General features: G+C 35.8%; 1 protein-coding gene and 1 pseudogene across 2 annotated transcripts; one reads left to right on the top strand and one right to left on the bottom strand.

The window, feature by feature from the left end:
- The first annotated feature begins 16 nt into the window (after positions 1 to 16).
- On the top strand, positions 17 to 24,838 carry Fastkd2 (FAST kinase domains 2). Of its 2 annotated transcripts, none has more exons than XM_046463073.2 (12): positions 17 to 189; positions 757 to 1,589; positions 4,336 to 4,439; positions 5,206 to 5,314; positions 5,566 to 5,689; positions 5,968 to 6,107; positions 7,564 to 7,736; positions 18,814 to 18,977; positions 20,359 to 20,574; positions 20,923 to 21,007; positions 23,300 to 23,414; positions 24,516 to 24,838. In XM_046463073.2, exons 2-12 carry the CDS (start codon positions 855 to 857, stop codon positions 24,633 to 24,635), a joined length of 2,085 nt encoding a protein of 694 aa, XP_046319029.1. In that variant the 5' UTR covers positions 17 to 189; positions 757 to 854; the 3' UTR covers positions 24,636 to 24,838. The 2 variants fall into 2 exon arrangements, with proteins under 2 accessions (XP_046319029.1, XP_046319030.1); XM_046463074.2 differs by having other exon boundaries at positions 17 to 105.
- On the bottom strand, positions 12,006 to 12,483 carry LOC124105716 (large ribosomal subunit protein uL23-like; annotated as a pseudogene).
- Positions 24,839 to 25,122: the final 284 nt, after the last annotated feature.

Here is a 25,122-nt window from a genome sequence, read left to right on the forward strand (position 1 = left end):
AATCCGTAAAATCTCGCGATCCGCGCGCTTGTCGGCAAAGTTGTCATGGCGGCCTCCGGATAGTGGCACGGGTTCTGCTATAAGGTGACTGGAGGACGAGCACAGGTGGGGCCACCGGCAGTATAACACCCTAGACTTTTTGCCCTACGAAGAAAGGTCTGAGGAGTAGCCCCGGCAGTGTTTAAGGAGGTAGGTTAGTGCTGGGTGTCCCAGCTGCAGGAGGACATTGACACGGTTGTGGGGTCCGGTGAGTGACATCTTGCAAGCGTGGGGCACATCATTTTTGTTTCCTGCTTCCTGTCCCGAGCAAGTCCAACTTGTCCAAGTCAGTATTATTAACAGTCCGTGTTCTGTCGTTGCTAAAGCATCATGTTGGAAAGTATCCATCAAAGTTAAACTTTTTATTTCCATTGAAGATATTTCAAAGGCAGTACTAACAAAAATTTCTTCCGCAGAGGAAGCTTTATGGAAGAACTTTTCATCTGAAATCTTTTTTCTTCTTCTTTTTTTTCTGTTTCTTTTCAAGCTAGTTTTTGCAAGAATTGTTTCTAAAGTGGTTGACCCTGAGTACTTTAAAACAGTGCACACATTGTGGTAAAAATGGGGGACGCTTGTATTGGTGAACTAGTTTTACCTTTTAAATGTAAATCTGTTGGATTGGTAGGTTCCCACCTTAGCCTCTGTTAAATGTATTGTGTTTATTTAAATAAAAGATTGGTTTAATTTTTCTTTCTTCCTTTACTGTGTTCCTTACAGGAAAATGACAGCGTGTGTTCTCTTTCACTAATAGGAGTGACTTTTGTTTTATACTGGCAACTTTAAACCCATTTGAAAGTGTTTCAGTGGATAGCAAAATGAACAACAAAACAAGTTCCTTTCTATGGAACCTCCGACAACTCAGTACTTCAGTTCCAAAAAGCAGAGTGAGGCAGTATTCTTTGGGATTTCGCACACCAAAAAATGCTCATTCAAACCAGAAGCTAAGAAACCTTCTGTTAAATGACTTTCATGATAGAATGCAAACATCCATTAGATATCTCTTTCAGGGTCCATTCATTTTAAAATCAGGATATAGTGGCTTTCAAACAAAAGACCTAAGCAATGTCACTGTCTTTAAAGTTGACAGACTACTTTGTTCTAGAAGCTTATCCGTTGACTCAACACATTCTCTTGTCTCTGTTGGTACATCTGATAATGGATTGAAGAAAGTAAACTTCCATCATGAGGCCTCTGGTGAAGATATGTTCACCAAGGGAACAAAACCAACCCCTGTGACCTTTAGAAAACTGTCTGAGGAATGTAATTCTCTGTGTGATGTTTTAGATATATATTCCAAAGCACCTACATTTCCTAGTAGTAACTATTTGTCAGCAATGTGGACAATTGCCAAAAGGATGTCTGATGACCAGAAACACTTTGAAAAGCAGTTGATGTTTAATCACCCTGCGTTTAACCAGCTGTGTGAACAAACGATAAGAGAAGCCAAGATTATGCACTATGACCACCTACTGTTCAGTCTTCATGCTATAGTGAAGCTTGGAGTCCCTCAGAATACTCTTCTGGTACAGACGTTGCTGAGGTTTATCCAGGTAAAATTTAAGGGCAACTTAAATGTGTTTTTACTCAGTTTATCATATCTCAAAAGAATGGGGAGGGAAATTGATGTGTAGCTGCCAAAAGAGATCAATCATTTATTTTTGCATTTCTTTTTTAGAGACCTTAAGTTAGGTCATTTCTTTTGATGTGGAAATCTGTGAAAGTCTGCCCCCTTTACTTTCTCCAGTGTTGTGAATAGGTTAAAATGGGGAGAGATGCAAGATTTACAAAGAAAGGTTGATTAGTTGAAGGAAGGAGAGAAGGGAAGGGAACTGATGTTTATTGAGCATCTTTCCCTTTTACTTATATAATTTATTTAATCCTCTTAACCTTATGGGATCAATGTTATTTTGAGGATGAGGAACCAGTCCCAGTGATATTAAGGTGTTTTCTAACTGTTCTGAACACTTGGGAATACAATTGTAAACAGAATGCTGACTGTATAGAGCTCTCAGAGAAATAAAAGAAAAATATGTTTTATGAGAGGGTATAACATAAGTTTTCAATCTAGTTTGTCTTCATGATGGTAAGATGAGATGTTTGAAGCAGGATATAAAATTTAAATACAGAATCCTCCCATGTAATCCTTAGTATAGCCCTTTAACATAGGTATTATTACTCTTATTAATGATTAGGAAACTGAAACTTAGGTTAATTATGTGGCCAAGACATGTACCTGTTACTGTCCATATCTTTAGGTACAGATTGAGTATCCATTACTTGAAATGCTTGGAATTAGAAGTGCTTCCGATTTTGGAGTTTTCAGATTTTGAAGTATTTACGTAGACTTTACTACTTGAACTTTGACCATTTTAACCCAACATCTGAAATGCTCCAAAATCCAAAAATTTTAGTGCCAATGTTTAAGTTTCAGATATTTGGGTTAGGGATGCAGTACCTATACTTGGTAAGGTACTGATTGAATGAACACCTAATCCATGGTAGAATTGGGATTCAAGCCCAGTTAGAAATTATGCCTAAGCTGAGACCAAGGGATGACCAGCAGTTGAAGGGATGACCATCCTGTTGAAGTACAGAATGATGTGGCTATGTGTTTGAATGGATGGGAAGTAAGTTGTGCCCATTGTGGCCAAGCGGGATAGTAGGGGCAGCAAGTAGCTTGGTAGTAGAACATGAGGCTAGGAAGAAATAAGAGCAAAGTTGTAAAGAACCTTTTATGCCTGCTTCAGGGGTTTATATTTATCTTTTAGGCAATGGGAATTCATTGAAGGATTTTAAACCGAAGGTTGACATGCTCAGATTTGTATTTCAGTCTCTGAATTAGTGGAAAATGCATTGGAAGGAAGGATGAAATTGGATAGGGGAACTTTTGGTTTCAAACAAGGGTGTCAGTATTCTGCTTGATGTCATTGACCAGATGTCAGGAATGATTAGCTCTTTAAAATAATCATTAAATCATTTGTAAACACCTCAGACTTCTAAACTGAAATTATAGTAATAAAATAATGTTTATTTTAAAGAAAGAAGTTCTTGAAGATAATTTGACACATATGTTATCTAGCTGTGGAATTCAAGAATTAGGTTCATAGGTGTATGAGAGTTTTTAACTTTAATGTTCTACATTACTGTGATTTCCTTATGTCTGCAATTAAAAACTAATTTTTATTTTGTGTGTATATATATATTCATTTCAGCCACAGAATATCCATGCTTATTTGGTAGATTATATATTAGTTTCTTGTGTAGTTACTTAAAAGTGATTATAATAAATCACCCTACCTAGTCAGTGATCCTCTTACTGGTACTAGATCTTGGACAGGTATTCACATCAGTATTGCATTTACACTGGTGAAGTAGAAGCCATGGATATTTGGAGTCAGAATATCTGTGTGTATGATTATGTCTCACTGCCATCAATGACTTTGCCCTTCATTCACAGCCAGATAGACTTTCCTTTTAGAGCAGGTACTGATGGAGTACCACAGATTGTCTCAGGGTAACAAAATCTTTTTTTCCTTTCAGACTTATTCATTTTTATCATTATCTGGTTCTGACTCAATATATTATAACTGATTAGTGATGTAATTTTAGCAAAGAGTGTACCTCTTTTGTCTTGATTTCCTCAAATGTGATCATAATTAACCTTATGAGGTGTATAGGGTAGTTGTGATTAAATTGTGGAGTACCAGGTAAACTTTTTTCTTACTATTCGTTTTCCAAATTATGCTCACTGCCATTTCTGGAATCAAAATTAGTACCCTAAATAAAGAAACCTCAAGGAAGGATTCTTGGAGCCTGGGCTCCCTGAGACCCAGATAGCGGTAGTAAAATGTGGCAGGAGATTTACAACTGAAGTTAATAGGTTCAGGAAAGATACTCAGGAAAGGATAGAAAAATTATAAGAACACAGCCTCCTAAGGGTCTTTAGGAAGGAGAAAGTTGCTCTGTGTACTTCAGTAGGTCTTATATTACTGTATCATATTGCCTTCATGATAGTCTTGGGTGCTAAGAAGAGGTAAAAATAATGTTTGATAGAACTTGTCATTTAATTAAATATAAAAATGTATGGATGCATAAAAGAATATGCATCTATTATTTGGTAAATTCACTTAAATATGATGTCTTCTTTCCCAGAGAAGTTGTTTATTATTGACTGACTATATCGACTCAGTTTTGTACTTAATCCTTTATAAAGACATCAGGTCAGTGGTTTTGCTTGACGGAGATAGTCTACTATGTGCTCATCATCTTTAGTGTTTTTTAATTATATTTCAATAGGAACGTATCAATGAGTGTGATGAGAGATGTCTTTCCATTTTGTCAACTATTTTAGAGGCAATGAAACCATGCAAGAATGTGCATGTTCTTCGAGCAGGATTGCGGTGAGAATTCTCTTATGCTTTCTTCATGTGGTTTTTCTCTGTTCTTCCTCTTACACTGGAAATTAAAAATTGAGATGAAAATGAGCAGGAGAATAGAGGGAGGGAAGGCACTGTTGGTAAAGTCTTTACTTCTTTATTGAACTTAAAATCCTGACTTTGTATGAAATAAAGTTAGAAATAATACCTGTTTTTTTTAAGGGTTTACCATATAAAAAATTGTGGGCAACACTGAATTCTAAATTAATGTATTTTAAAAGAAAGTAGAGTGCTTGCTTAGCAGTAAGTTCTATCTCCAGCACTACAAAAAGACTGAAAAAATGAAAAATGAAAAAACAGTACCAATATGGAATGGGGAAGATTGACATGTATATTCAATTCAGAATGGTTATTTGGCTCTGTGTAGGGGTTACATGACATTGACTCAGCTTGAAAGGGGATTTATAAAATCGATGCAACTGATCTAATGGCATAGATTATTGAGTATAATAGTTAATTTTATATCTTTGTTGGCTATTCCTAGGATATCCCAGTATAATCTCCTGATGTGATTTGCTCATTAATAAAGAGCGTAATAATGTGAGAGGAAGTGGGGCTAGACTGGTTCTAGATCTTTTACTAACTACTTACACTCTCATAGACAGATTCATGTCTATGGGCTTCATGTTTCTTGCCTGTGGGAAGGGAGAGCTCAACCAAATGAAATTTTAAGATTTCTGTTCTGGTTTGAAGATTCTAGGATTATAACTTTTATTGTGTTTAATTATAGGATACTAGTTGATCAGCAGGTTTGGAAAATAGAACGTGTCTTTACTTTACAAACTGTGATGAAATATATTGGAAAGGATACACCAGTTGCTCTTAAAAGGAAATTGGAGGTAAATAGCTGAATTTTCTCTAGAAGGGTAAGATTTGAGAAAAGTCTTATGATCTGCTATCACTTCCTAAAGTCAATTTTTTAGGAAGACATGGCTGTGCGTTTGAGTTTGGCTTTGCTAAAGTGAATTAACATATTTACTTGTCTATTTGAGTTATTTTTTCTAAACTTCATCCTTTTTATTTAAAAATAAAAGTGTATTTTTCTACAAATGATAAATTAAATATGAACTTATTATTATTATTTTTTTAGATGAAAGCCTTGAAAGAATTAGACAGATTTTCTGTTTTGAATAGCCAACGCATGTTTGAGGTATTAGCTGCTATGAATCACCGTTCTGTTATACTCCTGAATGAATGCAGTAAGATGGTCCTAGGTAAGAGGAATTTTTTTTTTTTTTTATGATTTGTAGCATTTTACCCACTGTTTTATATGTGTTATGTTTTTAAAACTTTATGTTGGTATGAAGAAAATATGATGATATGGTTATATCTAAACTTTATTTTTGTTGTAGTGTTGTTTTTTGACAAAATACATTGCTGTTTTTTTTTTTTTTTTTGCTGTTTTTTTCCTAAAGAAACAAAAGTATTGAGCATTGTGAATCTTATATCCAAAACTGGTAATTTTGGTTGTTTATTTAACTCATTCTTAAAGATAATATCCATGGATGTCCTTTTAAAATATTGATCAGCATATTGCAGTCCTGCAAAGACCTCCGATACCAGAATTTAGATCTCTTCAAGGGAATAGCAGATTATGTGGCTACAACTTTTGAAATCTGGAAATTAAAACAAGTGAGTATATTATCAGTTGAGAATAAACTTCAGAAAATTTTGAGAAGAATATTAGTTTATTTAGCATTTTAAGTATTTCTCTTTCTGCTTTTTTACCATTTAAGATATCAAAATATTTCAGTGCTAAATAGACTTCTGAAAAATAAGCTCTTTATTATTTCTGTCTAGCAGTTATTTGTTAATATACTGTTCAATCTTTTTTTTTTTTGGTACCAGGGATTGAATCCGGGGGTGCTTTACTATATCCCTAGCTCTTTTTATAATTTTTTTAATTTGGAGACTGGGTCTCACTAAATTGTTTAGGTCCTTGCTAAGTTGCTGAGGCTGGCTGGCTTTGAACTCAGGATCCTCCTACCTCAGCCTCCTGAGCTGCTCCTGTTGAATCTTTTTTTTTTAAATATTTTATTTTTTAATTGTAGATGTACACGATACCTTTATTTTATTTATTTATTTTTGTGTTGTGCTGAGGAGAAAACCTAGTGACTCATATGTGCAAGGCAAGTGCTCCACCACTTAGCTTCAACTCTACCCCTCCTGTTCAATCTTTTAATCTTATTTCTATGTGAAACAAAAATCTAAAAGTCCAAAGTTTTCTCTTCTATTTGGTTTTCAAAAGGTTGTATGGTACTTTAGTTAGATACTTGGCATTGTTTATACATCTTCCTTGTTAGATTTTGAAACATAGAGATGGGTACTATGACAGGTATGTAGTTTTTGAAGAATAAAATGTTATTACTTAGTGATGATGTCCATTGTTTCTTTCTGAGTAAAAGTTTCAATTTAAGTGTTTGATAACATACACATCTAAATAAATCAAACTAGCAGAAATTCCTTTTTCCAGTGAAGTAGGTGGTAACTATAGTGGACCACAATGTTCAATTTACTTTGGAGAGTAAGATGAATATGGAATTTACTATGAAACTGATTTCAGAAAGAGAAGTAATTATTGTGATAAAGACCAAAAAAGAAATTGGAGGCAAACTGGAAATTTATTTTAATAATATTGCTCCATTCTTTTAGAAATTACTATTAAATTTAGAAATTTTTTAGTTATCACATGTATTAGAAACTAGGAATTATTTAGGTTTGGAAGTGGGAGCAGTTCAAGATTGAGTTGGTCATTTTGAAAAGCTCTAGAAAAGGTGTATTTAAAAGTAATTTTCAGATCAGTAGTATGAAATACATGTTGGAAAGAATTTATTTTTAAATGGAATAAGAAGTAAAGAAATCATTGTATGCCCTAATTCTCAACTTATAAAAAGAGATTGCTTATTAACTTGATATCTCATTCAACAACTAATGAAACAGATTTTATGAGGAAAAGATAATTTTTCCTTTTTAGGGAGTATTCTGTGTGACAGCACATTTCTGTTTTTTTTTTTTTTTTGAGATTAAAAAATTACTAGTAGCATAATGTGCCTATTAATTAAGGAGTTTCTCCTCAATTCTTTTTAAGGTTCTTTTTCTCCTCCTTTTATTTGAAAACTTTGGATTTCGACATGTTGGATTGATGGACTTGTTTATGAAGAAAATAGTAGAGGATCCTTCATTCTTATGCTTGAGGAGCATTGTCTCTATTCTTCATGTATATTCTTCTCTCAATCATTTCTGTGATTCCCAGGACAGAGAGTATGTACTTTTTCTTTTTATCTCTTTTTTGTCATATTGCATACTTACAGAAAAGATTGCCAACCAAATGTTTAATCAGTTACTACAAGGGAACATATCTACAGCCATCATCCATGTCAAGAGATTAAACCTAGCATTTCTTACTCAATTATGAAGTTAAACAGAATTTTGTTTTATTTTTGTTGTTCTTTATTTTGTTTGTTTCTTGGTTCTTTATATTTGTTCATTCAATATTGGAGTTTTCATTTTGAACTCTCAGTTTATCCCTTCAGCTCCTAAATTCATAGTTCATTTTTTTAAAGCTTGATTGAGAAATTGGGAATTTTTAATTATTATTATTAACCCCCTATCAGATATATTTTCTCCCTCTATAGATTGCCTTTTGATTCTGTTGATTGTTTCTTTTGCTATGCAGAAGACTTCCTTGTCTGTTTTTGCTTTTGTTGTTTGTACTTTTGGTATCATAGCCAGAGCATCATTGCCTATACCAGTGTCATAAAGCTTTTCCTGTCATGTTTCCTCCTACAAGTTTTAGAGTTTCAGATTTTAGGTTAAACTATTAATCCATTTTGAGTCAACTCTTGTGAATAGTGTAAGATAAAGGTCTAATTTTATTATTTTGAATGTGGATATCGGTTTTCCCATCACTTTTATTGAAGTGACTATGCTTTTTCCATTGTTCATTCTAGTCACCCTTGTCTGTTTTTATGCCAATACCACACTGTTTTTTAAAATTAATGTAGATTTGTAATATATTTTGAATCCAAAAAATGTTACGGTTCCAGCTTAGTTTTTCTTTACCAAAATTGCTTTGACAATTTTGTGACTCCCATATGAATTTTAAGGTTATATTTTTCTCCTTCCGTAAAAAATGCTGTTGGAGTTTTGATGGAGATTGCATTGTATCTGTAGATCATGTTGAAATAGTATGGACGTTTTAAAAATATTGTCTTACAGTCCATGAACATGAGATGTCTATTTATTTATGTTGTCTTTAATTCATCAAAGTTTTGTAGTTTTTAGTGCATAAGTCTTTAACTTGCCTGATTAGTCTTATTCCTAAATATTTTATTCTTTTTTATGCTATTATAAATGGAATTTATATATATATATATATATATATACATACATATATATATACACACACACACACACACATATATATATATATATATATATATATATATATATATATATATATATTTTTTTTTTTTTTTGTTTTTGGATAGTTCATTGTATGGGAATAAAGCAAATACTTCTTTTCTTAGGTGAATGCTTCCTTCTTTTCTTTTTTTTCCTATTTATTTATTTAACCTAATTGCTCCAAGTAGGCATTCTTGTCCTGTTTCTGATCTTAAGGAGAAGATTTTAGTTTTTCACCATTGAATATGATGTTAGCTATGGGCTTTTCATATATGACCTTTATTATGTTGAGATATATTCCTTCCATGCTTAATTTGCTGAGATCTTTTATCACAAAAGACTGTTCATTTTTTTTTTCAAACTCTTTTCTTTATTAAGATGATTGTATGATATTTATCCTTCACACTGTTAATTTGGTGTATCACATTAATTGATTATGTATGTTGAACCAACCTTGCATACCTAGATAAATCTTGCTTGTAGTATACGAACTTGTAATGTGCTGTTGAATTTGGTTGGCTGGTATTTTGTTGAGGACTTTTGCATTTATGTTCATCAAAGATATTGACCTGTGATTTTTTTGTAGAGCTGTTTGTCTGGCTTTGGTGTGAGGGTAATGCTGATCTCATGAATTTAGAAATGTTCCCCCTTCTTCAAATGTTTGGATGAATTTAAGAAGGACTGGTATTTATTCTTCTCTCAATATTTGGTAGTATTCATCAGTGAAGCCATTCTAGTCCTGGCTTTTTCATTGTTTTCTTTTCTTTTTGTGGTGCTGAGAATTAGACCCAGGGCCTCACTCATGGTAGGCAAGTGCTCTGCCACTGAACTACACCCCAGTCCTGTTGAGGTTTTGATTACTAATTCAGTCTTCTTATTCCTTATTGGCCTGTTTAGACTTTTTATATATTTCTAGGAATTCATCTATTTCTTCTTGATTATCCAATTTGTTGTCATGTAATTTTTCGTAGTAATCTTTTATGATCTTATTATTTCTGTGACATTAGTTATATCTCTTTGTTCAAAACTGATTTTATTCATTTGAATCTTCTTTTCTTTTCTCCTGCTAGTCTCCTTAGGGGTTTGTCAATTTTGTTAACCTCTTCAAGAAACCAAGTCTTAGGTTTGCCACTTTTTTTCTATTCTTTATTTCTATTATAATCTTAATTCTGCTAATTGTAAACTTAGTTTGTTCTTTTTTTTTAAGTTTTTTGAGGTATAAATTCAAATTGTTTGAGCTCTTTCTTTTCTTTAGTAGGCATTTATTGCTTCCTTTTTTATAGTACTTTTTCTGCATCCCATAATTTTTTTGTGTTCATGTTTTTGTTGAAATATTTTCTGATTTTCCTTTTGATTTCTTCTTTGACCCACTAGTTAGTTGTTCAAGAGTATATTGTATGATTTTCACATATTTGTGAATTTCTTTCTGTTACCACTTTATGATTTTTATCCCATTGTGGTTTAAAAGGAGTACCTGATATGATTTCAGTTTTCATAAATTTCTTAAGACTTTGTTTTGGTGATATAACACTTGAACTGTCCTTAAGAATGTTCTGTGTGCACTTGAGAAAATGTACTCTGGTGCTATATGTTCTATATGTATTTGTTATGCTCATTTAATCTATAGCATTGTTCAAGTTCTTTATGTCCTTATTGCTTTTCTTTCTGGATGTTCTGTCCATTATTCAAAGTAAGGTTATTATGCTGCAGTCTATTACTCCTTTCAGATCTGTCAGTTTTTGCTTTATAGGTGGGTGCTCTGATGTTGAATCCATATATTTTATAATTGGTGTATTTTCATGATGAACTAACCCTTTTATCATTATATGATAACCTTCTTAGTCTATTATGAGAGGTTTTAACTGAAAATCTATTTTGTCTGATACAAATGTGGCTACCCCTGCTCTTATTTGTCTATTGTTGCATGGAATATATTTTTCCCGGTCTGTTTTCTGATTATTTGTGTTCTTAAATCTAAAATGAGTTTCTTGTTTGCTGCATATATTTGGGTTCTGGGGTTTTTTTTATTTTTTATTTTTTTAGTCCATTTAGCTACTTTAGTCTTTTTATTGGGAAGTTTAATACATTTATATTTAATTAATTATTAAGAGAAGGACTTACTATTGTCATTTCATTATTTTCCATTTTGTAATTCTTTTTCTTTTTTCCTTTCTTGCTGTCTTCCTTTATAATTGGATATGTGCTATTATTCTTTTTTTTTCTTTTGTGTATTCTTGATAGGTATTTTATTTCTGGCTACTATAGGTCTTACATAAAACATCACTGTAGCAATGTATATAAGATGGTAGCTTTAATCACATACAAAGACTGTACACTTTCCCCCCCACTGATGTTTCAATTTAGTAGGATTCTATTAATATATTTTTATAATTATAGTACTCTTAATACTTTTATTCTTTAACTTTTACACTAGAATTAAAAGTGGTTTACATACTATTCATTACAGTATTATAGTCTTCTATATTTTTATATATTTACCTTTGGTGAGTTTTCTACTTTCATATATATGTATATAGTTTTCCTTTTTGTGGTACTGAGGATTGAACTGAGGGGCACTTTACTACTGAGCTTTTATTCTGAGACCTTTTTTATTTTTTTATTTTGAGACAGGGTCTCACTAAGTTGCTCAGGTGGGCCTTGAACCTATTATTCTTTTGTCTCAGCCTCCTGAGTTGCTAGGATCACAGGCATGTACCCTGTAGTCCAGCAACTTTCATATACTTTTGTATTTCTATTTTGTGTCATTTCATTTCAACTAGAAAAATGCCCTTTAGCATTTATGTATGGCAAGCATAGTGGTGATATTTTCCCTCAGCTTTCATTTGTTGGAAAGTCTTTGTCTCTCCTTCATTTTTGAAGGGCTGTTATCCCAAGGATAGTTGGGATATTGTCCCAAGAATAGTTGGTTTTTGGTTGGCACTTTGAATATATTATCCCACTTCATTCAGCCTGCAGGGTTTTGCTGAGAAATCTCTGATAGTGCTATGGAGGTTCCCATATATATGTATATGGTGATACACTCTTCTCTTGCTTCTTTCAAAATTCTGTCTTTGCCTTTTGAGGTTTGTTTTTTTTTAATGTTGAAAAAAAAGGGTATATTTAGAATTAGACAGCTGGACTCTGTTTAGACGATCCCAATTTTTTGGCAACATCCAAAGCATCATAATTAGGAGCCAGTCACACATATGCCTTCTTCTCTCCATCAGGCCTGATCAGGGTGTTAACCTTGGCCAGATCAATGTCAGAGCTTCTTTATAGCTTGTTTGATCTGGTGTTTGTTGGTCTTGACATCCACAATGAATACAGTGTGTTGTTGTCTTCTGTCTTATGGCTCTGTGGTCAAGGGGAACTTGATGATGGCATAGTGGTTAAGCTTGTTTCTTCTGGGGGCGCTCTTCGGAGGATGTTTTGGCTGCCTCCGGAGCCATATTGTCTTGGGTTGCCGGAAGGTAGGTGACTTCTGGATCATCTTCTTTTTATGGCTATGGACACCCTTCAACACTGCCTTCTCGGCCTTCAAAACTTTTGTTTTAGCTTCAGCTTTGGGAGGGGCAGGAGCTTCCTTCTTAGCTTTCAGCACCATCGTGGTGGTACGCATGCCTATGACTTTTGATAATCTGATTACATTGTGTCTTGATATAGATTTCTTTGGGTTTGTCCAATGGAGGCATTTGGGCTTTTTGAGTGTGGACATCCATTATTCTCCCCAGGATTTGAGGGGTTTTGGGTACTGTTCCTTTAAATGAACTTCTGGCTCCTCCCTCTCTCTTCTCAAACTCTTTAAATACAAATGTGGTGTGCTTGATGATGTCCCATAAGTCCTTTAGACTTTCTTAATACTTTTTTATTCTCCCGCCCTTTTGATTAGAGAATTTCAAATGACCTGTGTTTGGATTAGCTGATGTTTTTCTTTGTGCTCAAATGTGCTTTCAGCTCTCTAGTGAATTTTTCAGTATAGGTGAAACCAGAGGTTTGATTCCCTGCAGCTGCTGGCAGGTGGGAACAGAGTTTCTCTGATTCTACTGGTGGGTGGGGTCTGCATAAAGTTGCAGGCCTCTGCAGCTGAGTAGTGTTGCTGCTTTTAATGGTGGGTCATGCCGTCCAGTGTTGTAACAGAACCCAGCAGCTCACCATCAATTTCTAATTCTTTCTGGATTCTTGTCTCATGAATTCAGAGAATGAAATCCACAGACTAGGATAAGTGAGTGTAAGAGTAGGATATAGAAACAAAACTCTTACAATGCAAGAGAGGACCCAATAGCAGTTTTTCTCCCACAAGTGCTAGTCTAGGGGTTTTATATAGCACTGGGTAACTGCTATTGGTCTAAGCTTATGCTAATTAGAGTTTGAAAGAATGCTATTGGTTCAATACCAATACCATTGCTATTGGTTCAAATTTATGTTAATTAGGATTTGGAAACATTAACACTATTAGTCAATTCTTGAGTCCCGGTTTCCATTCAGGCCTGCCCCACTGCCATTTTCTTACCACAGGTTAGGAAGGTTGAGGTCATGGAATGGTCTATGCTAGCAGTTCGATGCTGTGCTGCGTGAAGTGGCCCTCTGTAGTAGGCATCATGTCATGCCCAGGCCTGACCTTCAAAGGGTGACAAGTCAGCCTACCTTGGCTTGCAGTACTTCAGGACTGCTTTACCTATATGGCAGGCCCCACACAGCTGCAGACTGTGCTTGCTTTGCTGCTGTCCACCTGGACTGCCTCTTCACTGTTTTACCACTCTGCTGCCACTGCTCAGCAGGGTCCAGCAGACTGGCTGTGCGGCTTGGCAGCCAGGGAATCATGTCATTGGTGTTATGGTCTTCAGGTCTAGAATTCTCTTTGGCTTTATTTTTGTGGTTTATTATCTCTTTGTTGATGTCCTCATATTGTTCATGTATCATTTTCCTGATTTTATTTACTTGTCTGTGTCCTCTTGAAATTTACTGAACTTCTCTAAGACAATTATCTTGTATGCTTTGTGAGTTAGCTAATGAATATCCATTTCTTTGGGGTTGATTACTGGAGATTTTTTGTGCTCCTCTGATTGTTGCCATGTTTCTGATTCTTTCTGTGCCTCATAGCTGTGCACCCATGTCTACACATTTCAAGAAACAACTGCATCTTCCTGTCTTTACAGACTGGCTTTGTCAAGGAAAGACCCTTACTAGTCCAGATACAGAATATGGAGCATCACCAACCTTTTCTCTGTACTCATAGATTCCTAATTAGAAATAGTTATTGGTTCCACTGTTTTTAGGAAGCCATGATCTCTTCCTTCCTCTAGTGTCTGCTGACCAGCAGGCTAGAACATTGGAGGTATACCTTATTCCTTTCCTGTCTCTTGTGGAGTAGCTTTGAGATGAGCCCTTTTCCTAATCTTGGAGAGTTGTGTTGCCTGCTGCAAACTACCAATCCCTTTTCCTTTCTTCTTAATTTCTCCTTGGCTTCTGAATTGTGCTTGTTGTATTGGCATGGAGATGCGAGGCAGATAGAAACTGACCCCTCAGCATACTGAAAGCTGTGAGGTTGAAGCCATGCTCCATTCCTCTCCCTTGCTCCCTGGAATGAAGCCCTGTCTTCTGCACCTTCTCTCAATCTTGTGGAGGTGTGCTGGGTGTAGAAAGTCACGTACCCTTTTTCCTTTGTTCTTAATTGCCTTAAGGCATCTGAACTGTCTGGTTCCATCAGTACCTCACATGAGACCAAACAGAAACCAGTCCCTTGGTCCATATGCTAAAAGTCCAGCACATTCAGTGCATGCACCACTCTTTGCTCCATGGGAGTAGTTGCAGGCCAAGATAATCTCTTATGCTGCTGAGCTGTGCCCACTGGCAGGAGGGGTGGCATGCAAAGAAATTGCTCTCCTTATCTGTGTCCATGCAGCAATTCTTGGTTTTGTGTGCATCTGAAATACTGCAACGTCTTAACTGGATTCTGGACTTCCATAAAGCCTCATAAGGGCTTTCTGATCTATATATTTTTGTTAAATCATTTTTTCTGTGGGGCAGTTAGGGCTGGACCTTTTTATTCTGCTATCTTGCTGACTCACTCCACTATAGTTTATTTGGTCTGTGCTACTGCATTGTCTTCTTTTTATTTTAACCACAAACATGTAACAATTTCTTAGGTTCTACAAGTTGTTCTATGCCTTTGCTTTTCTTCCTTTAGATCTTTCTTTCTCTCTGGAACAGTTAGGAATCATTAAAAACTAGATATGTATATAAAATGTCATCTGTTAGAAGATTGATTAAAAGCATAGATAGCTTTCTTATGTTTGAATCCTAGCTCTGCTGTTCAGAAACTACTTGACTTTTGACAAGTTATTTATCTGTGCTTTGATTTATTCATTATTAAAATGGGCTTGAGTTACTTGTAGTTGCATTGGGTCATTTTGAAAATCCATGCCAGGTTCTTAATCCCTGGCACAAAGTAATCTTTATTTTTTCTCTTTCCACATTTTTCAATTGGTGCATTATAATTGTGCATAATGGTGGGATTGGTTACATATTCATACATGTCCACAACATAAGAATATAATTTGGCCAATATCCAAAGTAATCTTTAGATTAAAAATTAAAGTAGAGTTTAGGTCACAGCTCTTGGAGGAACACACTACCGCAGTTCTGAAAGTCTTCATGGCAGTATTCACAGTCCATCCCTTTGCCATCATCTGGCTTGATTACAACTGTCTTCTATCATGTTGTTTTTTTCTTATTCAAATTTACCCACAAAATCCAGCCGGGTTTGGGACAGATATCTACCTGATGTGGGCAGATAATCAACAGAGTCATACTGAGCCACCTAAAAAGCAACTGGCCACCATGCTCTATAGCAAGTGGACAAATTCAGCTCAGACCATGTTTTGTGTGCTTTCCTAATTGTCTCTTTCAGAGCCCGGATGCTTGCCATGTCTCATACAGATCTCTTAGAGCCTTGACCACATAGTTATAGTTGTTTGTCAATTAATCTGCCTCTGCTTCTCAGTTGGCAAGCACTCTAGAGTCAGACCCCGGTTCCTGTTGTCTTGAACTTCACCCAGATTCATCCTTCATCTACTTCCCTGCTCCGTTTTCTTATGAGGCTGGCTCCTGGCGACCTCGTAGACATTTCAGATGAACGGTATCCAGCTAAGTGGTAATTAAAACTCCAGAAACAGTTCCACAAATTCTTTGGGATTAGAAAACAAGCACTGGCCATTTAGGAAGTTTCTTTAGCTGACTCTAGACAGCCCAAGAGATAACTTTGTCCAATAAAATTTTATATTGGAAATAGAGGGAGAATAATAGAGGTTTAAAAAAAGCCAGGAAACTCAATACAACAGCAGGAACAGAATTAGTACAGGAAGCAAATTATAAATATTGCCCTTTTGTCTGTCTGCTCTGCCTTTATTTAACCTCATAGTTCTTAACTAGAAGTGGTTTTGCCTCCAAAGGAATATTGAACAGTGCTGGAGACATTTTTTGACATTTTGTTATCATGACTGGAGGAAGTCTCTAATGGGTAGAGGCCAGGGATGCTACTGACGTCTTGCTCTGCACAGGATAGACCACCTCTTACACCAAGGAGCCATCCAGTTAAGTGTCCATAGGGCTGAGATTGATCTCACCCTTAGTCTCCCATCTCAATATTTCTTCTCTGGAGAAAGGGGACAGCCAAAGTGTGGCTGATAGATCGAGGTTAGTCAGTCACCCTGAATGCTCATGAATGTGTAGTTGCCTGAGTTTTCTACTCTGAGGACATAAAAAAGAAGTTTGCATTTCCTTCTTAGTCTAGTTAGGAGGACACATCTTGTTTATCCAGAGGAAGGCAATAGGTGCCGGGTACCAAATGAATGCTTTATGAAGGAAAGAGAATAGATAGTGACAGGGGTGGCAAAGCTATGGAAGCAGCATAATGCTAAGCATTTGGAAAGACATTGACTAGAAGAGAGAAATTGGGTCAGACGGTGGTGCCAAATTTGGCTTAGCATAATGAATGCCCTTTTTGTGTACATTAATCATTTTATTGGAGGAAGGGATGTATTCGATCCAGAATATTTTCTCGTGTTTGAAACTCAAGAAAGAAAACATTTACCACTTATACCGTGTCGTTTTGATCCTTTGGATTCTTCTCTTTTGATCTGCATTTACCACCCTATGGATAATCCCAGATTTGCATCTCTGGTTGTTAGTGTACTCTGAGTTCCAAACCTATCTCTGGGGTTTGTATGTCTTCACTGTACATCTTGAAGTGTCTCAAGTTTCAGTAACTCTGGAAGTGAGCTCATAATTATTGACTCATCCTTGTCTACTAATGTGCTCCTCCTCTGTCTCTTCTTCTAGTTTATTTATTCATTTAGCCATTAAATGTTTACCAAGCACCTGGATAGTTAGGCAAAAAGATAAATAAGATAGTCATTCTCACCAGAGGATTCGGTGTAATAGATAAATTGGACATCTAAATTGGCAGTTAAATATAGCATGAAAAATAGAGTGATAGAGATGCATACAGGAAATGTGTACTCAGTGCTGCCAGGAAGAGATGGTGTCTGAGCTGGTCTTAAAAGCCAGATGTATAGGAGATCATAGGGGAAGAGAAGCAGGAAAGGACATGCTGAGTAGAAGGCACTGTGTTTGCAAGAACTGAAAGAAACAGCAGAACATGTGAGGAAGCAGCACACAGCTTGGGGCTGTGAAAGCATAGGGTACAGGTGAGGAAAGAGGGAGACAAGATGCAGAGGTAATCACCACCCAGTCTCCAGATTTCATCATCTGTGGCCCTACCCTGTCCTACCTGTCTTTGGATTGCACAATCCAAGTGAAATCAGCCATCAGTTTAATAATGATATCTCATTTTTTTCTATAAGATCTGTTTAATTTCTCTGTCTTGTTGTAACACCTATAGCTCTCCTAGCCTACCAGGCCTCCCTTCCTCCTGGACCCAATCAGCTGGGTCTGTGGGATCTCTCAGTTGATCTTAAACATTTGCCCTTCAGTTGCATTGTTAATTAGGCATATTTGCTCTTATTGTAAGAATCCCTACTCTGTGCTTTCCTCTCATTAGTTATTCACTGACACTGAAATAGCATACATTTTCAGGGCTCCATTCAATTGATCTTCCCTTTTCTCATCTTTGTACCTGTTCAAATTCTCCCAAATGCTACTCTACTTTTTTTTCCTTTGTACTATCACAGTACTTTCTATGTATTTTATTTTTTTCTTACATAATGATACAAATCAAAGATTCCCTGAGAGTCAGACTGACCTGGGCTCAAAGAATATCTGTGCCATTTATTAGTATTATCATTCTGGGTAAATAACCTCACCGAAGTTTGATCTTTCCTCTCTGAGTCGATGCTAAAATTCTTTGTTATACTGTATAATATTAGCTCTGAGTGGTAAACTTAGTTTGCAGTTCTTTTAACCCAGAATATTTTCTCGGGTTTTAAACTCAAGAAAGAAAACTTGATAGCTAGGGAATTTTAATTGATTACAAAATTGCAGTGATGGTCCAGCCTTAAAGAAAATATAATATAATGATTAAAAGGCTGTGGATCTTGACAATTTAGGTTCTGATATTGTCTTTGCTACTTCTTGGCTGTTTGTTCATATACTGCTATTTCCTCAACTTCTTTGAGCCTGTTTACTCATCTTTATTATGAGGGTAATAGTAATAATAGCCCATAGAGTTTTAATAGGAATTAAATGAAAGCATGTAAAACACTTTTTGTGCAAGACAATAGCAACAGCAAGTTGATACATACTCTGTGAGAGAGCAGCCTGTCCCAAACTGTGTGTAAAAACTTATTTACAAGCCCGCTTTTTTCTCTTTACTTTGGATTTCTAAAGGATGCTGGTTCTATAGAGCTAATTAGGTTTTCCATAACCGTGTCTTCTATGTATATTTGAAATCTGGTTTTTCTTTGTTCCCCAAAAGGTTCCTGGAAATTATGGCTAGTGCTCTGACCGGCTGTCTTCATCACATCTCTTCTGAAAACCTTCTGAATGCAATATGTTCATTTTGTGTGATTAATTATTTCCCTTTGGCCCCTGTTAACCAGCTTCTCCAAAAGAATGTGATCAATGAGCTGCTGACATCAGGTAGGACGTTGTTGCAAATAGTGACTGAAAGAAGGCACTACCACTGTCTACTTTGTGATTCCAAATGGGGTTTCAGTCAGAGTTAAATGTGCAGAACAGATGTTTCTGAGGAAAGGACTGATAATGGTGAAGTTAAAGGTCAGTGCTCAAATCAGCAAACCCACTGAGCCTCCTGTAGTGACAGGGGCTGTGTATAGAAGAGAAGAAAAAGGATGGCATCATTGTGTTAGTCAGCTTTCCATCCCGTGACAAAAAGACTTAAGAAGATCAACTTATAAGGAGGAGATATTTATTTTGGTCCTGTTTGAGAGTTTTCAGTCCATGATTGCTGGGCTGTGTCCCTTTGGCCTGTGGCAGCATGGTACATCATGATGGGAACACATGATGGAGAAGGCTGCTTACCTCATGACAGCCAGGCAGGAGAGAGAGGGAGGGAGGAAGGGGCCAGAGTGCCAGTGACCTTCAAGGGCACCCCCAGTGCTCTAACTTCCTTCCACTAGACTCTGCCTCCTAGAGGTTCCACTGCCTTTCAGTAGCACCACAGGATGACCTCTAGTCCTTTAGCATGTAGGCCTTTGGGGACATTAAAGATCCAAGCTCAATCAGCATTACACTTTTTTGTTTACACTGTATGCTTTTATACAAAGGCTAAATGTTCCAGTTGTTCTTTATGCCTAGATCAGAGGTGTTTGCATTTCCTAATCTGTACATGTCACATTTAAAGCCACTTAAGTCAATCCTTATAGCTGTAAACACTTGGTTACTTGTGACCTGTAATGAGGACACAGCCTGTTAGAATAAATAACTAAATAGCTGTCAAATTAGCGAATTTATTTATTAGAACCAAATTAATTGTTGGCTTTTAAATAAAGAAAATAAATATCTGGATAGACATACAAAACTTGATGATGTATCTGAGAATAAGTTAGTTGCAATCCTTTTAAAAACAATGTTATGAAAATCCCAAAATTGAGTTGTGAAGGGTCAATACCACGTGCTGATTTTTCAAATAGTATATTTAAGAAACAGCCTTAAAGCCAGGGGAACCTTCATTCTAGTCCCAACTTTGCCTTTAATTACACATGAGGCTTCTTTTAACATTCTTGGATATTGCCTCTATAAAATGAGGAATTTAGACTAAATCACTTCTAAAGATATTTTAAGGCCTAAAACATGGACAGGAACAGGGCACTGGTCCAGGCCATGGAAAGTAGGGCAACATTGATAGAGTTCTTATAATAAGAAAGCTGATTACAAATATAGATGCAGTGTAATTTTTAAAATGTGGCATTAATATTTTTCATAATGATGCATTTCCTTTCTTTCTTTCTTTCTTTCTTTCTTTCTTTCTTTCTTTCTTTCTTTCTTTCTTTCTTTCTAGGTGACATTGAGAGGAATGTTCATAAGCTTCACATTGTTGATACTTGTTTAAAACTGGATGACACTCCTTATCAGAAGGCCATAGACATTTCACTACCACAGCAGCCATCACCACTACCACGCCCAAATGCAGAGATTACAGAGGCACTAACTAGCCTTCTAGGTGGTGAAGGATACTTCTCCAAAGATGTGCAGTTGCCACATAATTATCATATTGGTATGAGAAGTTTCTTTATTTAATTTTATTTATTTTCTTTCAGAGGTTGGGGAGTTTACTGCAGCATGTCCAGTGCAGTGTAGTATTGCCTTTGGATCTGCCTTTGATTCTTGCTCTGTGTCTTACTTATCTGCAAAAGCACAATAATAATAGTACCCATCTCATAAGATTCTTGTGGCCAATAAAGGAAATTTTACAAAGTCTCCGGATTAGTGTTTGGCACATGGCTAGCTCTCAATATGTTTAGCTATCATTATCATTAATGATATTATTAGTGTTAGACACATTTTCAAACAGAAAATCACTTTGAGCAATGTTGAAACATTAATATCAAAATTTTTCTTTCAGATTTTGAAATCAGAATGGATACTAACAGGAGCCAAGTGCTTTCATTTTCTGACATTGATGTGACTTCTGCTACAAATATGCAAAGGTTGCTTACCAATACTCATTTGCTGGATTTTCTTTTTTGGGGGGGATGAGGGTATCAGGGATTGATCTAAGGGGCACTCCACTACTGAGTCACATCTTCAGCCTTATTTTGTATTTTATTTAGAGACAGGGTCTTACTGAGTTGCTTAGCCCCTCGCTTTTGCTGAGGTTGGCTTTGAACTCATGATCCTCCTGGCTCAGCTGCTGGGATTACAGGTGTGCACTACTGCGCCTGGCTCATTTGGTGGACTTTCTGAATTTAAATCTTAATTCCGAAAGACTTCATGTGAAATAGCATAATACCAAGACCTTACATTTGTATGGAGCCTGCAATGTATCATGGGACTTCTTAGCCTTAAATTTGTTGCTTAGGTGCAAATGTTTGCATTTTGTTGAATACAGTGGACTGGAGTTCGGTCACTTACCAAAATAGACATTTAAAAAAAATGTTCTGAAGCTAAAATAACTGAAACTATCACTGCAGTATAAACTTCTGAGAAGATAATAATAATGACTATAGATACTTGAAGCTTCTGCAAAAATCAAATACCTACTAAATATTTTGCTGTATCACCAAGACCTTTTCAAAAGTAGAGAAACCTTAACTTCTTAATTAAGCTGTGTTGTATACGAAGCAGAGCCCATCGAAGGTAATCATAAGTTGTTCCTTTGACTCACACATTATAAATAGAGTACCTTTGGGAAAATTATGATGCCATATCATGAGGGAATGCCTTGCCTGGTCAGCAGATGTATGTGATCATGGGATCATTGCACACACACACCCCTATTCAGTCAGCCTTTGTGGAAAATCTCTGTTAGGCCCCGTGGGGCACACAAAGATGAGTCAGATATGAATGTCAACCCTGTAGAATTTAAATATCCTGTTATTCTATTGGATAGGTACATAAATATTAAAGAGGAAGGTGCAAAATAAATCTTCAGGGATTCAAATTCTTATCTACCCATTCCTTTCCATTCACATGAAGTTCTGTAAGTTTTCCCTTTCTGAATTCATTTGGCTATTTCTGGACCATTTTTTCATGTTCTGTCTTCCCTGCCCTTGTTACCATCTGCTCAAAAAAGGCTTTCTCTTGGTGTTAGTCAGTTTAGCATTGCTGTGATCAAAATACCTGACCAGAACAACTTGGAAAAGCAAACGTTTATTTCAGTTCATGATGTCAGTGATTTGGTCCATGGTCTGCCAAATCATTATTCTGGATCTCCAAGGTGAGGCAGAACATCATGGTGGAAGGAGGTGGTAGAGGAGATCTGCTCAAGACGTGACAGATGGGAAGCAGAGAGAGAAAGGGGAAGGGGCTTCAGGGAAGATGAACCTTTGCAGGGCACTCCCTCAGTGACCCACCCTGCTAGTCATGCCTCTTCTACCTAAAGATTACCCAGTCAATTCATTCAAACTAGAATGGATTGGTTAATCTAATCATTTAAATCTGCATATTTCTATATTAACAGGAACTTTGGGAGGTACCACATATCCAAACCATTAATACTCTCTAATCCTAGTCACAGGTCATTTTTTTGTTTTAGGTATATCATTGTTCTTACATAATAAAATAATATAGTTCTCAGCATGAAGTACTGAGAAGAGAAGAAGCAAACATTTCTTTAAAAATATGAAATTTCTCTTTTAGCAGCCAGGGTAGAGAAGACAATAGTCTTAATGTCTTTTTTTTTTCCTCTCCCATTTTTCCCCCTCCTAATGAACTCATTACTCATTTCCAAAATGCAAAGAACAATGAAAAAATTAAGTGACACCTTGCACATTTTTGTTACAATTACACATTTTACATTTTTTAAAAAAGTCTTTCCTTTCTCTTAGGGATTTCTTTGTGTTTGTTCTCTAAGTTGTGGTTTTTAAATATTGCTCTTTAGAGTATGTGAAGTATGTACAAGAAGAGCATTACCATTGGTGTTAACCTCCACCAGAGCTTCTACTGGATAATTGTATTCAGATCAGAGATTAGCAGACAGGAAACCCTTAAAAAAGAGTGCTTTTATATCTGAAAAGTTTCTACTTCAAAAAAATAGCCATCCTTAAAGATGGCTGAGGGATAACTTTGTTATATATTAATGATAAGGTTTTAGTTTACAAAGTAATCTTTGTATTTTGTAGCAAGTAACGGAAAGAGGTGAAGGACTAAGGTTGTAGGGAATGGTAAGGACTGTGGTGAGTGAAGAGCTCCACTTAGAAACCCCCAAAGAGCATCAAGGCAGCAGGATTGTAAATGGTGGTCTCTATAACTGTTCTCATATTGTTTATTTTTGTTTTCAGAGTAGCTGTGCTGTGTGTTCCTAGATCTGTTTATTGTTTGGATTCAAACCACCCCAGAGGATTCTTTGCTGTGAAAATGCGTCATTTGAATGCACTGGGTTTTCATGTAATCTTGGTAAGCAAAAAAATGCATATGAAACACTCTTTAATTACTGTTATACATTCTAACAGCTACCAGGATTGGTGAAGTTGATTATTAGGACTCTATAGAGAAATTGTGAGCATTATTAGAATAAGTACTTTAGTTGCTTGTTTTATTTTTTAATATTTTTCTTTTTAGTTGTAGATGGACACAATAGCTTTATTCTATTTATTTATTTATTTATTTTTATGTGGTGTTGGGGATTGAACCCAGTGCTTCACACATGCTACGTGAGCACTCCACCACTGAGCCACAGCCACAGCCCACTGTTTTTTTTTTTTTTTTTTTTTTTTAATAAGAATATTTCTAATACATTACTTGGCTTCTACTCAGCTGATTACTATCATTTTTTGATAAGAAAGTAATATCTTTTCTTATATAATTGAAGACACATGAAACCATTTTCAGTTTCTCAATTACCTTGAACAGGGAAGAAAAAATATTAAAGCTCTGCTTTCCCTGGCCAGTGAGGCTGTTGGAGAGTGCTTGTTTCCTGGATAGCTTGGGGATGATGGTTCCTCTTCTTCCCTCTCATGCTTCCCTTTGATCCCAAGCAACACAGCTTTTCTTTAACAGCCTCTGCAAACGTTTCTGTCTGTAGCAAGAATCTTGCAAATAAATTTATGATAATCTTGGAATCCATCTCAGTGCAACTCGTTTTGTCCTATACAAAATGTAAAGTGTAAACATTTGATCCTCCATTATCATACTTTAGTATCCAGGGGCAGATTGTCCAGATTACTGAGATTAAGATAGCCTCTTTCTTTTGATGTACTACTATTTAAGATTTTGTTTTTCATACTGGTGATATACATTCTAAGGAAGATTTCCCCCTAGAAAGTAATTTTTATACCATTTAGAGGGCCTTTAAAATTTTTATAATTTTTACTGTTATATCTTTACTCATTCTGAGCTTATCATCTCATTTGGCCTTTAAAGTATGAGTAATTGTAAGGTAACTGCTTTTAAAAAGCAGTTGACTTTAATATGTTTGATCCCTACATTAGTTTTTTTCCCTCTGTGTATGTGTGTTATCTTTTCATAAACTGACTATTTTCTTCTTTCTCTGTTAAGGTCAACAAGTGGGAGTTGGAAAAACTAAAGATGGAAGATGCGGTCACATTTTTGAAGACTAAAATTTATTCAGTTGAAGCCCTTCCTTCTGCTGATGCAAATTTGCAAAGCACATATTAAAGTTAAAAAGTCAACCTTTTCATATTAGGACATATGCATTTATAAAAATAACTTTAATAAAGACTGAAATTCGGGGCTGGGGATGTGGCTCAAGCGGTAGCACGCTCGCCTGGCACGCGTGCGGCCTGGGTTCGATCCTCAGCACCACATACAAACAAAGATGTTGTGTCCGCCGATATCTGGAAAATAAATATTAAAAATTCTCTCTCTCTCTCTCTCTCTCTCTCTCTCTTTAAAAAAAAAAGACTGAAATTCAGTTATCAATGAAATTTATCTGACAGAAAATGTTGCTTCATTTCTTCAAGTTAATTTTAAGAATGACAGAAGTGTTGATTACTGGTACCTTAGAATATATTGAAAAAATTCCAGAAGGATCATTTTCCCAACACCCGTTCCCTCTACTATACAGATATTTGACAAATTCAAGAGCTGTAGGTTTCATTTTTTTCTCCCCAGCTTTAATATTTGAAAAAATTTGTTTCTTAGT

This window comes from Marmota monax, unplaced genomic scaffold (genome assembly GCF_021218885.2).
Source record: "Marmota monax isolate L192 unplaced genomic scaffold, Marmota_monax_Labrador192_F-V1.1 WCK01_AAM20220418_F8-fsc00095, whole genome shotgun sequence".
Taxonomy (NCBI): Eukaryota; Metazoa; Chordata; class Mammalia; order Rodentia; family Sciuridae; genus Marmota; species Marmota monax.